Genomic DNA, 15,938 nt, shown 5'->3' with positions numbered 1-15,938 from the left:
TTCTTTAATCACTGCGGTGACTAAGAAAACGGCGTTGCCGGTGGAAGGTGGCACGGCCCTAAAGGACGCCCAAGACAGAAGATTGGAGGCGGCCTTAAGGTCGTCCTTTGAGGCAGCTGCTTTAAGTTTGCAGGCCTCAGTTTGCGGCTCCTATGTGGCCAGGGCGTGCCTGACTATGGTGCAGCGGGCTTCCCCCTCGGATCTTTCCTTGAGGGCTGATTGGCCGGCCCTGGAATCGGGCTTAGCCTATTTGGCAGACTTGCTGTATGATGTCTTGAGAGCCTCAGCTAAAGGCATGGCTCAGACAGTCTCTGCGCGGCGGTGGCTTTGGCTGAAACATTGGTCTGCTGACCACGCCTATAAATCCCGCCTGGCTAGATTGCCTTTTAAAGGCAAGCTGCTCTTTGGGGTCGAGCTGGACAAAATCGTGACCGATCTCGGCACGTCTAAGGGCAAGAAATTCCCAGAGCTCAGGGCTCGGGCTAGTACTCGTCCCGGTACCTCCAGAGGACGGTTGCTGGAAGCCCGTCGGTTCCGCCCGGGCAAGTCGGGTTCCTCTGCCCCCTCTTCCTTCAGGAGGAATTTCTCCCCCAAGCAGCATTCCTTTCGCAGAGACCGCCGTCCCGGAGGTGCTCCCTCCGGTCCTCCCCCAGGGTCTCGTACCCAATGACGGGGCCTTGGTCCACGCCCCAGTGCAGATTGGAGGACGGCTGTCCTCGTTTCTGGGCGAGTGGACCACTATAACTTCAGACGCGTGGGTGCTGGAAGTCATCAGAGACGGCTACAAGCTAGAGTTCTGCCAACCCTTAAGAGACGGGTTTGTACTCTCTCCCTGCAAGTCTCCGGTCAAGCTGTGGCAGTGCAGCAGACCTTGGACAACCTGATCCGCCTGGGTGCGGTCGTTCCGGTGCCAAAAACTCAGATTGGCAAGGGACGTTACTCCATTTACTTTGTGGTTCCAAAGAAAGGAGGTTCTGTTCGGCCTATCCTCGACCTCAAAGGGGTCAATCGGGCCTGGAAAGTGAGGCACTTTCGCATGGAGACTCTCCGCTCTGTTATAGCGGCAGTGAAGGCAGGAGAGTTCTTGGCTTCCTTGGACATCAAGGAAGCGTACCTGCATTTTCCCATCTGGCCTCCTCTCCAACGCTTTCTGCGTTTTACAGTCCTGAGTCGACACTTCCAGTTCAGAGCCCTCCCTTTCGGGTTGGCTACTGCTCCGCGGACCTTTTCCAAAGTAATGGGGGTCATAGCGGCCTTCCTGCTAAAGGAAGGAGTACAAGTCCATCCTTATCTGGACGACTGGTTGATCCGAGCCCCCTCTTATGCAGAGTGCGGCAAAGCTATGGACCGGGTAGTTGCTCTTGTGAGCTCCCTGGGATGGATCATCAACTGAAGAAGAGCCAGCTGCGCCCGACTCAGTCCCTGGAGTATCTGGGAGTTCGATTCGACACCCAAGTGGGCAGAGTGTTCCTGCCAGACAATCGGATTGTCAAGCTTCAGGCTCAGGTGGACTAGTTCCTAGTAGCCTCTCCTATTCGGGCTTGGGACTACGTGCAGCTGTTGGGCTCTATGACGGCCACGATGGAAGTAGTGCCCTGGGCCAGGGCTCATATGAGACCACTACAGCTATCTCTGCTGCTGCGCTGGACTCCGATGTCGGAGGATTATGCTGTGCGCCTTCCCGTGGACCCAGCAGTGCGCAAGGCGCTGAGCTGGTGGACGCAGACAGACAAGTTGTCTGCACGATTGCCTCTGGTGACCCCGGAGTGGATTGTCGTCACGACAGACGCCTCTTTGATGGGCTGGGGAGCCCTCTGCTTGGGAAGGACAGCGCAGGGGCTCTAGTCTCCTGCAGAGGCAAGTGGTCTATCAACCTCCTGGAACTCAGAGCCATTCGGTTGGTGTTATTGGAGTTCATCCCGGTACTGGTGTTGTAGCCTGTACGGGTCCTGTCGGACAATGCCACGGCTGTGGCCTATATCAACCGCCAGGGAGGTACCAAGAGCGCCCCTCTAGCCAAGGAGGCTATGAGTCTTTGCCAGTGGGCGGAAGCGAACCTGGAGCAGCTTTCAGCGGCCCACATTGCCGGAGTCATGAATGTCAAGGCGGACTTTCTCAGTCGCCATACCTTGGAGCCCGGAGAGTGGCAACTATCTGCTCAGGCGTTCTTGGACATCACGAAGCGCTGGGGCCAGCCGAGCCTAGATCTGATGGCGTCATCGGCCAATTGCCAAGTGCCGCGCTTTTTCAGCAGAGGACGGGACCCTCGATCCCTGGGAGTAGATGCTCTTCTCCAACAGTGGCCGACACAAGAGCTCCTCTATGTGTTCCCGCCCTGGCCCATGTTGGGCAGGGTGCTAGACCGGGTGGCAAAGCATCCCGGCAGGGTAATCCTGGTGGGTCCGGATTGGCCCAGACGTCCCTGGTATGCGGACTTGATCAGGCTCTCAGTCGACGATCCTCTGCGGCTGTCAGTGGAGCAGGGCCGGTTACATCAGGGTCCCGTGGTGATGGAGGATCCCTCTCCCTTTGGTCTTACGGCCTGGCTATTGAGCGGCAGCGTCTGAGGAAGAAGGGCTTCTCAGACAAGGTCATCGCCACTATGCTGAGAGCGAGGAAACGCTCTACTTCTACTACTTACGCCAGGGTTTGGCGTATCTTTGCAGCATGGTGTGAAGCAGGCTCTCTTTCTCCCTTCACTGCTCCAATTTCTTCAGTGTTGGCGTTCCTGCAAGAAGGTCTGGAGAAAGGCCTGTCGCTCAGTTCCCTTAAAGTCCAGGTAGCGGCTCTGGCTTGCTTCAGGGGCCGCCTGAAGGGTGCTTCCCTGGCTTCGCAGCCAGATGTGGTGCGCTTTCTCAAGGGAGTTAATCACCTGCGCCCTCCTCTGCACTCAGTGGGGCCTGCGTGGAATCTCAACCTGGTGCTAAGAGCATTGCAGAAGCCGCCTTTTGAACCCTTGTCGAGGGCATCTCTGAAAGACCTGACGTTGAAAGCAGTCTTTTTGGTGGCTATCACTTCAGCCAGAAGAGTTTCCGAGCTCCAGGCGCTCTCATGTCGAGAGCCTTTTCTGCAGTTCACTGAGGCAGGAGTGACTATTCGCACAGTGCCTTCCTTCCTGCCCAAGATTGTTTCTCGCTTCCATGTGTTTTGTTACTTGTTTTGTTTGACCTCGTTTTAGTCCTCTTTGAGCTATTCCATATGGAGGATTGAACGTATTAAGTTCATCCAGAAGATTCTGAATTGTTTTTCTTACTTCCACTGTCACCCAGTCCCAGGGGGGTTTGTTCTGCTGAGGCATTACCAATCTCAATTCAAAACTGCATCCCATAACTGTTGCTTTCTGTCTTTCTGGTTCTAGGTGTATTCTGGGCCAGTTATGTTCCCACATATGGTCTGTTAGAATCTATCAGTATTTTATGCACCAAATGAGTGTCTGGTGTGCGTTTAGTTTTGTTTAGTTAGTAAAATAAGGAATACTTGAAAATAAAGACAGAAATAGATTTCAGATAGAAAGATATTTATTCTTACCAAAGTTTCAATTCAGTACAGACATCGGACAGATTCTGGGTTCAATAGCACAGCGTTCCGCCGTCTGAGAAGTGCTGAGGACGACTTCTTCTATTAAGCCAAAATCTCTCTTCTTTTATACCCTTACCTCTCCATAGAAGTCTATGGTGAGGTACAATTTTTTTCAGTTATTTCTCAATTTCTGCGGTTATACTTTCGCGTCCTGCCATCTGTGCATTTGTACCCAGCTCCTTCCGTTCCATCTATTTCAACAGGTTGCCACATTTTCCGGTTATGTCAACATGTTTTTGGAACAAACTGTTTTTGCGGTTACTAACATATTTTTCTGTTGAGATACCAGTTTCACATAATGTTTTTGCAACACCTCTCATCACATCTTCTGATCTCTGTATCATTTTATACATTAATATACAAAAATAAACCCCATTTTGAGAGCCACAATTTTTTTTTCCATTTTATCCATCATTCTTTCATTACAGGTGCTATATTTTATTTGATTATTGTACCTGTTTGTGTTAAGACTCATTGTTCAGACCTGCTTTCTGCAGATTCTCAAATATTAATTCATTTGTTACTTATTTGGCCTAGTCAGTACTTTTTCAGATGTTTTTGGCTCTGTGGCTTTGTCCACCACAATTCCAGTGGTAGATCTAAAACCAGGCCATATATTAACATTCCCCTCTTCACCCTATCCCATAGGGTGACACCAGGGTTAATGTACCATGGTACCATCCATTCCAGAAGGTATCCTACAAGGCCATCAAATTTTCTGTGTCTCAATGCAAACCGGTACAGTCTGAATTATTTGGTTTCAGATTACCATCCTGGCACCACTTCAATTCTTTCTATCCTTCCTACTTATCTATATCTATGGTTATACAAAAAAACTTATAGTTACTATACTTCTACCCTTTAATATGCAGATTCTATCTTATTCTTACCTATTTTATCATTAATTCTTTGGTTATATACTGATTATATCTTATCTTATAAAGCTTTATATGGTTATATTGTATCCCTGTGTGTGCTATTACCTGATTATACAGATGCAGACATCTCTCTAGTGTCTCTAGCAGTTGCATAGCGATTGGTCCTTCTCAGAGGGAGATAGTCCAATGTGTCATCTCCTGTGGTGTTGGGAAGGAGATTTTCGTACAGGACATATTGTCCTGCTGTTGTCTTTTTCGTGATTGCAGTTTCAATTAAGCGTTCTACTAAGCCTCTAGCACAAGGGATTATGCAACACCCTACTAGCACAAAAATTGCTACCACTATGATTATAGTTGTGGTTGCTGAAATGATAAATGTCTTCCATTTACCAAAAGCTTTATCCATCCAACCAGTCCAGGATGTATCAACGCCAGAGTTTTCTGCCAATTCTTGTGACAGTGAGGTTAAGCCTTCCAAAGCTCTGGTGATTGATCCATCTGGAGCTGTATTGTTGGGGATAAAGGTGCAACACTGTGTACCTATCTTTTGGCACACCCCGCCATCCGCTGCTAGAAGTTGGTCAAGAACTAATCTATTTTCCAACGTCATCCTGCTGGTGGCGTCTAATTGTGTTGCAATTCCTTTAACTGCGTCCCTAGTGTAGTTCACAAATCTCTGCTGGTTGTAATATATATAATTAATCCAGTCTACGTTCTTATTTATAGTAGACCACCAAAAGAAAACTGATTCGAATCCTGCAGCTATTTGGTTTCTGGCTTTGAACTCATCAGTGTTGCACCTTTATCCCCAACAATACAGCTCCAGATGGATCAATCACCAGAGCTTTGGAAGGCTTAACCTCACTGTCACAATTTTTGTGCTAGTAGGGTGTTGCATAATCCCTTGTGCTAGAGGCTTAGTAGAACGCTTAATTGAAACTGCAATCACGAAAAAGACAACAGCAGGACAATATGTCCTGTACGAAAATCTCCTTCCCAACACCACAGGAGATGACACATTGGACTATCTCCCTCTGAGAAGGACCAATCGCTATGCAACTGCTAGAGACACTAGAGAGATGTCTGCATCTGTATAATCAGGTAATAGCACACACAGGGATACAATATAACCATATAAAGCTTTATAAGATAAGATATAATCAGTATATAACCAAAGAATTAATGATAAAATAGGTAAGAATAAGATAGAATCTGCATATTAAAGGGTAGAAGTATAGTAACTATAAGTTTTTTTGTATAACCATAGATATAGATAAGTAGGAAGGATAGAAAGAATTGAAGTGGTGCCAGGATGGTAATCTGAAACCAAATAATTCAGACTGTACCGGTTTGCATTGAGACACAGAAAATTTGATGGCCTTGTAGGATACCTTCTGGAATGGATGGTACCATGGTACATTAACCCTGGTGTCACCCTATGGGATAGGGTGAAGAGGGGAATGTTAATATATGGCCTGGTTTTAGATCTACCACTGGAATTGTGGTGGACAAAGCCACAGAGCCAAAAACATCTGAAAAAGTACTGACTAGGCCAAATAAGTAACAAATGAATTAATATTTGAGAATCTGCAGAAAGCAGGTCTGAACAATGAGTCTTAACACAAACAGGTACAATAATCAAATAAAATATAGCACCTGTAATGAAAGAATGATGGATAAAATGGAAAAAAAATTGTGGCTCTCAAAATGGGGTTTATTTTTGTATATTAATGTATAAAATGATACAGAGATCAGAAGATGTGATGAGAGGTGTTGCAAAAACATTATGTGAAACTGGTATCTCAACAGAAAAATATGTTAGTAACCGCAAAAAACAGTTTGTTCCAAAAACATGTTGACATAACCGGAAAATGTGGCAACCTGTTGAAATAGATGGAACGGAAGGAGCTGGGTACAAATGCACAGATGGCAGGACGCGAAAGTATAACCGCAGAAATTGAGAAATAACTGAAAAAAATTGTACCTCACCATAGACTTCTATGGAGAGGTAAGGGTATAAAAGAAGAGAGATTTTGGCTTAATAGAAGAAGTCGTCCTCAGCACTTCTCAGACGGCGGAACGCTGTGCTATTGAACCCAGAATCTGTCCGATGTCTGTACTGAATTGAAACTTTGGTAAGAATAAATATCTTTCTATCTGAAATCTATTTCTGTCTTTATTTTCAAGTATTCCTTATTTTACTAACTAAACAAAACTAAACGCACACCAGACACTCATTTGGTGCATAAAATACTGATAGATTCTAACAGACCATATGTGGGAACATAACTGGCCCAGAATACACCTAGAACCAGAAAGACAGAAAGCAACAGTTATGGGATGCAGTTTTGAATTGAGATTGGTAATGCCTCAGCAGAACAAACCCCCCTGGGACTGGGTGACAGTGGAAGTAAGAAAAACAATTCAGAATCTTCTGGATGAACTTAATACGTTCAATCCTCCATATGGAATAGCTCAAAGAGGACTAAAACGAGGTCAAACAAAACAAGTAACAAAACACATGTGAATCAGCAGCTCTGTCTCCCTTCCTTTCGTAGGGAGGACTACCCAGAGGAGTACTCTGCTCTTAAATATCTGGATGTGAGACGAGTCATCTTCAGATACTTGGAAGTGACCAATGATTTCCGGAAATCGGATCATCTGTTTGTCCTGTTTGCAGGTCCTCGTAAGGGTCTGCAGGCTGCTAAGCCTACAGTGGCAAGATGGGTCAAGGAAGCCATTGCAGCGGCTTATGTGGCCGCGGGGAAGGTGCCACCTATCCAGCTGAAGGCTCACTCCACGAGAGCTCAGGCGGCCTCGATGGCAGAGGCCGGATCCGTCTCCTTGGAAGAGATATGCAAGGCGGCAACTTGGGCTTCGGCTCATACATTCTCCAAGCATTACCGTTTGACTGTGGCTGCACGGGCGGAGGCCCGGTTTGGAGCTTCAGTGTTGAGGTCAGGGATTTCAATGTCCCGCCCTGGGTGAGTACTGCTTCGGTACATCCCACCAGTCTATGGATTGATCAGCTTGATGATATGGAAGGTAAAATTATGTATAATCATACCTGATAATTTTCTTTCCATTAATCATAGCTGATCAATCCATAGCCCCTCCCAGATATCTGTTCTGTTTTTATTCTGGTTGCATTTCAGGTTCAAGTTTAGTCTTCAGTTATTTCAGAAAGACTTCGTGTTCAAGTTCTTTCACTTGGATTCTTCAAGAGTTGAGACGAGTTTGTGTTACAGTGAGCTGCTGCATTCCTCTCCCCTCCGTTTTACGGGGCTGGATTGAGACATAAATTCTGCCGGCACTCCCTCCCGCTTCGTGCGGCTGTAGGGCAGCTTTGTACCCCTCCCGCTTCGGCGGTGTTAGGGTCAGTCAGCTCCTCCCGCGGTTGCGGTTGCAGGATAAGCCAGATCCCCCCGCATCGGCGGGTGTGGTGTCCCTCCCCCGCTCCGCGGGGATGAGCTGGACGGATTCCCCTCCCCCACTTGTGTGGGGATGAGCTGGGTTAATTCCCCTCCCCCGTTTCGGCGGTGGTGAGCTGGGCAGAGTGTCCCTTCGTGGGTGTAATTCTCTAAGTGCTGAGTCCTGCGGATGGAGCTTTGATATCGACATACTGAGGAGTTTCCGGCAGCACATGACCACATATAGGGAGGCAAAAGTTTGCTCTCTATCTCCACCTGCTGGTAGATGGACACAACCCACCAGTCTATGGATTGATCAGCTATGATTAATGGAAAGAAAATTATCAGGTATGATTATACATAATTTTACCTTTCTCAGTTGGCCAGTTCATTTTGCTACAACCCCACCAAGAGGATAGCTTCTTATTCGGAGCAAATCGGCTATCTACTTACCCACATGGCTCTGTAAAAGCAATATGTATCTGGGTTTACTTATGATAGGTCCAGACTATTTATGTAGCACTCTGCCAGTACTCGATTCTCCCATTTCTTCCTCTCCCAAGGGTTCCTGATAATCTCCCATTGTCTCTAGCTCCATGGATTCTGGTCCAGCCTCCTCAGCAGTCTCAATCACATTAGTTTGGTGGTGATGGAACTTCACCCCCTCTAGGAGTGGGAGGCAGACTTACATGACTCAAAGGGAACTGACTCGCCTCTCCCTCCTCCAGGCTGATTTGGTTTTCTTTTAAAGGTAATGTTCTAGCAACACAGGTATCTATTGCCTAGGTAATATTTTGGAACCTACCCCCTGGGTTTTCAAGAGGGCTTTCATTTTATGTTGCTTTTTAGCTTTCTGGGGAGTTTTCCTCACTTCTGCTCTTACTTCCTCATCACAGTATAGATATAGATACAGATATAGATATTTCTCTGAGGACAAGCAGGCATTGTAAACTCACATGTAGGTGACAACTCCATTGAACCCAGTGCGGATGCTGCCAAGTGTAATATCACTTAAAAACCTTTGAGGCAGTGCTCCCACCGCAAATGCATAGGTGTCTTCCTGCCTGATGCTCAAGTGTAGGACCAGCAGTCTCTCTTGTTTACTGTGGAGCAGAGAGATTGTGTTTATAATCTGTCCTTGGTGCATCAAATGTCACTTTTTTGGTACCTTCCCTTTTTCATAACATTTTTTTTCTTTGTTTCTTTCCTTTTTCCTTTTTGTTTAAAATCATACTAATATTTTCGACTTTTTAAATTTTTTTTTTTAAATTTTTGACCTCTGGGCCTTCAGAAGTCTTTTGTTAGCCGGAGAGCATTGAACCTTTTCAGACGTGTATCTACTCAAGCCCTTGGAGCCATTGAGCCTTTTGACTTTGCTTCAGTTGTCTTTCCCTCCATGTCCAAGAGGGTGCCGAGTGGCTTTAAAAAATGAACTTTGTGCAATAGGAAAATGTTGGACATTGACCCCCCATAACTGGTGCGTTCAGTGTTTGGGTCCTGAGCACTGAGGCATCCAGTGTTCCCTATGTTTGTGTACGCAGGAAATGTTTTTTAAAGCCTTCAGAGCCCAACAAAACAGACTTTTTTTAGTTCTGCATTGCCATCAAGTATGGCAGGGGGTTCAGCACTGGACGCGTAATGTGCATTGGTCCCTGCATCAACATTGAGTGGCACCGTCCATGCATCGGGATGTTTAGGCGCCTGTGTTGGTACCACGCTCACAAAAGAACACCACGTTCTCATTGGTACCATGAGCATCAGGATCAGCAGCATAAAAAACCTAAGAAACATTGCCATCGTTCTCCCTCTAGGCATGATGCCAGAAGTTCCTCAGCATCAATGTCATTGAAGTGTTGATGCCGTAGTGATGGCTCTCCTTCGATACAGTTGGTATCAACACAAAGGGAAATTTCTATTTCCTTCAGGTCTCCCACATCTAGACAGGCAATACCACACTGGTGTTCCAGCCGGTACCGGTGCCTTCTCTGCAGGAGGAGATCTGGGCTATGCTCAAAGAAGAGCTTTCAGGGCTTCTGCGTACAGAGTCTCAACAGGCTTACAGAATGATTCAGCCCGAGGATACATTGGAGCGATAGTCACAGGAGAGGTCCTGTACACCGTCTCAACGTGGATTGTTGGGGGCAGCACAAACCCAACCGATGCATGCATTGGCAGAGGAACTGTTTCCTGGTTCAGAGACACATTTACCTCGATTCTCATCATGAAGAGTCGACGCACTCCTTGATGTACTGCTCATGAGGAGTGCTTTCAGCAGTCAAACTCTGACCTTTCCTGGCAGTCGGACTAGGACTTCTCAGCTGAGAAGTCCTACAGCATTCCTTCAAATCCATCTCCACAACCTGAATGGCGTAAAGCTCCACTAGAAAATATAGCTTCCAGGATTTACATGTGAGATGGCTGAGGCCATACCTTTCAAATTGGAGACAGAGGAAGAACCTCACTCAGAGCTTTTAGAGGTTCTAGATTGTGATTCACCTCCAACTACTTACTACTACTACTACTTGACATTTCTAAAGCGCTACTAGGGTTACGCAGCGCTGTACAATTTAACATAGAAGGCCAGTCCCTGCTCAAAGGAGCTTACAATCTAAAGGACAAATGTACAGTCAGTCAAATAGGGGCAGTCTAGATTTCCTGAAAGGTATAAAGGTTAGGTGCCGAAAGCAACATTGAAGAGGTGGGCTTTGAGCAAGGATTTTGAAGATGGGTAGGGAATTGCAGTTCCTCGCCATAAGATCATGGAGGTTGCTCTTTTCAAAATCTGAGAGTCTCCTTTGACAGTTCAGGTAGCTCCAAAGAAAATAGATACCATGTATAGAATTCAAAAGTGTTCTGGGCTTGGAGATAAAATTGAGGAGGTAGTGTATCTAATTAAAAAAAAACATACAGACATCATTAAAACTTTGTTTAGGCCACAACCCTCAACCACTTCTTCTTCATCTAGAAGATTGACTGGAGGATACAGACATTCTTAGTATTATCATACCAAGCGCCATTTTACTCCTACTACTCCTCCTCCAGACAAAAATAAAACCCAACATTCCTGCACAAGGCAACAGTGCCCACAAAGATCTCAAACCCAATCCCTGCCTAAACAGCAACATTTTTAATTGCTACCTAGAGAGCGTAGTCACTCTTTGCACTTTCCATCTCACCTAATTTACCAGTCAGAGGCAAACTCATCTTATTGGTCATTAATAATTTCTGACCATTGAGTAGTATGAATCATTCAACAGCTGTGTTGGGGAAGAAGCACCCTCTAGAAGAACTTACTGAGTAAGGTGCTCTCTGTCCTTCTCCAGCAGAATGCGATAGAAGCAGTTCCTCTGCCAGAGAGGGTTTGAGTGTTCTAGTCCAAATATTTCATTATCCCCAAAAAGAGGGGGGGGAGGGATATTTACTCAAAAAGAAAAAATTTGCATGTTTTCCCTGTGATCTCTCCTTTCCATGATCCAACACAATGACTGGCTTTGCTCTATAGACCTCAAGGAAGCATACACCCATATATATCAATTCTCCATGCTGACCAGAAGTTCTTATGATTCTGTTACGGCACTCACCATTGTCAGTACAAAGTCTTGTCGTTTGGCATGGCCTTGGAGCTTTGGGTGGTCAATAAATGCCTGATAGTTGTTGCAACGCACTGTAGATGGTGCCTACACGTCTTCCCCTTCTTGGACAACTAGTTAATCAAAGCAGTCTTTCAACAAGCAGCATAGATGACTGTACAGACCACTATCCATCTTCTAGAACTCCTGGAATTTTGTGATAAATTACCCCAAATCACATCTTCAACCGGTCCAAACCTTGGAGTTTATTGGAGCTTTTCTGGACACAACTTAAGGTTGGGCTTTTCTGCTGCAACTAAGGGTGGACACTCTAGTTCATCTCTTCACCCAGATCTCTACAGCCAGTCAGAGTCTCTGCCTTCTAGGTCATATGGCTTCAACAGTCCATGTAACAACATTACCTCAATTTCATTTCAGAGTCCCTCAATGGGCTTTCTCTTCTCCCAGTAGTCTCAAGCCACAGAGTCCCTCTCAGCAAAAATTCAGATCACTCCTGCACTGCACCATTTTCTGCAGTGGTGGATGACTTCATAAAATCTTACTCAAGGGGCTTCCATTTCAGCCCTCACCACATCAGAAAATTCTCAACACGGATGCCTCCATGGTAGGTTGAGGAGCTCACCTCGAGGGCCTTCATATGCAAGGTTCAGGGACCCCACCAGAACAATCATATCACATCAGTCTTCTGGAATTACAATTAGTCTGGAATGCCCGCAACACTTTCCAGGTTCGCCTTCTCAAACAGATAATTCTGGTTCAAACAGACAACCAAGTGGCTACGTATTACCTAAACAAGCAAGGCGGAACAGATTCCTATCTCCTTTGTCAACAGGCAATCCAAATATGGACCCGTGCAAGTTCATCTCATATCACAATCGGAGCAGTTTACCTATCTGGCAGATAGATTGAGCCTCACGAGTGGTCTCTCAGTATGTCAGCAACTCAACAAGTTTTCCAACTCTGGGGAACCCCAGCGTTAGATCTCTAAGCTTCTCCTCTCAGAACAACAAACTTCCCTGCTTCTTTTCCAGACTCCATGCTCCCAATCAGATAGCACCGGATGCTTTTCTACTTCATTGGGGGACGGAACTACTCTTTTCCACTACTGCCCCTCATAGGGAAAACTCTTTTCAAGCTTTGTTGAGACCAGAGAACCATGATCCTTATTGTTCTCCACTGGCTACAACAAATATGGTTCCCTCTTTTTGAATTATTGTCCAAGGAACCATTGAAGTTTAGAACTCTGTCCAGCCCTGATAACACAGAATGAAGGGTCCCTCCTTCATCCAGATCTTTGATCTCTAGCCCTGACAGCATGGTTATTGATGACATAGCATTTACTTCTTTAAACCTCTCAGAAGACATTTCTAGAATAATTCAAGCTTCTAGGAAACCCTCTGCACACAAATTTTACCCTTTCAAATGGAAGAGATTTTCTCTGTGGTGTCTACCCAGAGTTTTTGACTCTCATACCTGTTTGATTCCATCCTTTATGGAATACCTACTCCATCTCTCCAATTCTGGACTCAAAACTAACTCCATCAGAATGCTGTTAGTGCTTTTCACTCAAGAGTCAGTATCTGTTCATCCCTTGATAGTTCGATTCATGAAGGGTTTGTTTCATGCAAAACCACCTATCAAACCACCGCCGGTAGCATGGGATCTTAATGTAATCCTTAGAGCTCTCATGAAACCTCTATTTGAAATGCTCAATTCCTGTTCTCTAAAATTCCTTACATGGAAAGTCATTTTCTTACTCATCTGGCAGAAGCAAGAACTATTAAGTGAACTTAAAAGCTCTCATGGCAAACCTGCTTTACACCTGGTTTTACCATGATAGGTTTGTTCTCTGAACTCGCCCCATATTCCTTCCTAAAATTGTATCAGAGTGCCATCTCAATCAATCTATTGTGCTTGCTGTTTTTGTTTTCCCTGAGGCCTCACTCTCACCCTGGAGAAGCAGCACTGCATATCTTGGACTGCATGCATGCTTTTGCATTTTTATCTGGACTGTATTAAACCTCATAGGAAGTACTCCCAGCGTTTTGTATCTTTTGATCCTAACAGATTAGGGATTCCCATCACCAAACATACTATCTCCACGTGGTTAGCTGACTGTATCTCCTACACGTATGCTCAGGTCTACACTTCTACTGATCATTACTATTTAGAACAGTTCCAATTGGGGTAGCTGGTTTGGACGAGCACTCCTGCAAAATCTTTTTACTACTTGAATGTCAACTCTGCCCTCCGGCCCCTTTTTTTCCACCAGGCTCACATTCTCCTTCAGTTATCAAACAAATTACTAACATTGTGAGCCTGCCAGCTAGTGGGTCCCACTTGTGAGCTTATTTTGCCTGCTTGTCCTCAGAGAAAGCATAATTACTTGTAGTGGGTTTTCTCCATGGACAGCAGGTGCATATTCTCACATTCTTTCTGCCTCCCCATGGAGTTGTCTTCTTAGCTTCGTACTGTACTGCTGGTCCCACTCTCGAACATTCAGCAGGAAGGCACCCATGCATGCACAGTGGGGGCACTGCCTTAAAGGTTTTAAAGTGATACTACTCTTCATAATGTCCGCACTAGCTCCATGGATGACATCGCCCACATAAGAATATATGTCTGCTGTCCTTGGGAGAAAAACTGCTATAGGTAAGCAACTATGCTTTTTTTTTTTTTTTTTTTAGCCACATAAATCGGGGGTCAAGGATTATTGTGAAAAGGGTATCTGAGGGCAAACTCATTGCATCTTTTTTATTTTTTTTTAATGGATGTTGCAGTTATCTCAGGTTCTCTTTTATCTTACAAGCATCCTGTTGTAATTAATTCCCTTGAGCTTACACATGACCACAGGTCTTTAAAGTTAAATAACAATCTCTGCTGGTTTTGATTTTGGAGTTGCTGTGTTTTTAAGTTCCATCCTGTGCTGCATAGATAAGCTACAACATTTTTCCCTGGTAAACTATGCTATGTTGGCTTTTTCCTTATTAATTAGAAATCTGCAGATTGTCAAACAAGAGCAGTTTCCTAATCATGTTGGATTAATGGCTCTTGACTTTAATGGTGCTGTTGATTTAAGGACGTACTAGCAATCCTAAATTACCCATACTGTAATCTGGCAAATATAATTCTGTTAGTGTTTCAGAAAATTACTAAACTAATTACCTCAGTCTCATATTTTTTTCTTTTCCTTTATGCCAGCCAATACCACTGCTGAAGCAAAAAATGAATCACTCCATCACAATGTCGCAAGAGCAAATTGCATCTCTTCTGGCCAATGCCTTCTTCTGCACATTTCCACGGCGCAATGCCAAGATAAAGGCAGAGTATTCCAGCTACCCAGACATTAATTTTAACAGGTATGTGATGATAAATACCCACATGGTAATCCTGTTTGTGATTGTAAAATGAATGCATGAAGGCAATGCCCTTCGCATAATAAGGAAAATAGTTATTGCTAATTTGATGGTAGGTTTTCTTCAGTTTAATGAAACAAACCAGTGTGTATCAGTTATTTTATTTATTTGTGTTATTAGGATTTATTTACCACCTTTTCGAAGGAGTTCACTCAAGGCGATGTACAGTAAGAATAAATCAAACATGAGCAATAGACAATTACAGCAGTAAAAATATTCAAATAACAATACAAGGTTGACAGAATACATAATAGAACATTTTAATAGACAGCATAGGATATAAGCAAAGATGGAACATATAGATAGGTAAGAGGAGTTAGAAAATAAGGTGACTAAAAAAAAGTCGCACGTGAGTTCAGAGAGATGATTAAACGTTAGCTAGGGTAGGAGTGAATAAATTTGGATGATGTCAGTCATTGTCATACATCTGATAGCTAACACCCAGTTCTTCAAAAACCTTGCCCAAAGCAGCATATACAAATTAAAAAGAGGAGCAGAGAGTGCTAATCCCTATATCATACCCATTGCCACTCAGTAAAGCTGAGTATATTGTAGTTAACAATTTTCCATCCTTTTGGAATATTTTTATTTTCATATAGGCAGACATACTGCACCTGACAGAGGACTTGAAATCTAATTGAGCATTAATGTGATTCTGCTTACTACAACTGTATTGGTTGGCTGGTAATCTTCTCTGTGGGGTAAATCATCAAGTGTGTTTAAAGAAACATTGTTAGAGAATGATAACTCAGTTTCCTAATCATCAAGGTCATCCATATTTGTGCGCTGTAGATGGAACGTTTTTTAAATATCTTGTTGGATTTAGCAATAATATATTTTTAGGTATATTAAAAGCAGGAAGCTGGCAAAAGAATCAGTTGGACCGCTAGATGACCGAGGGGTAAAAGGGGCAATCAGGGAAGACAAAGCCATAGCAGAGAGATTAAATTAATTCTTTGCTTTGGTCTTCACCGAGAAAGATTTGGGAGAGATACCGGTGCCAGAAATGATATTCAAAGCTGACGAATTGGAGAAACGAAATGAAATCTCTATAAACCTGGAGGA

At 44.5% G+C, this 15,938-nt stretch overlaps 1 protein-coding gene across 3 annotated transcripts in view; it reads left to right on the top strand.

Annotated features, from left to right (window-relative positions):
• PARG (poly(ADP-ribose) glycohydrolase) overlaps positions 1-15,938 on the top strand; it is a 496,940-nt gene that overhangs the window by 218,639 nt on the left and 262,363 nt on the right. For all 3 annotated transcript variants that reach the window (XM_030203287.1, XM_030203289.1, XM_030203288.1), the window contains one exon: positions 14,659-14,816. In XM_030203287.1, the coding sequence (XP_030059147.1) occupies positions 14,659-14,816 (158 nt within the window). The remainder of the gene's footprint in view (positions 1-14,658; positions 14,817-15,938) is intronic.

This window comes from Microcaecilia unicolor, chromosome 5 (genome assembly GCF_901765095.1).
Source record: "Microcaecilia unicolor chromosome 5, aMicUni1.1, whole genome shotgun sequence".
Lineage (NCBI taxonomy): Eukaryota > Metazoa > Chordata > Amphibia > Gymnophiona > Siphonopidae > Microcaecilia > Microcaecilia unicolor.
The sequence above is the reverse complement of the archived record's forward strand: the minus strand, read 5'-3'. Positions and strand labels throughout refer to the sequence as shown.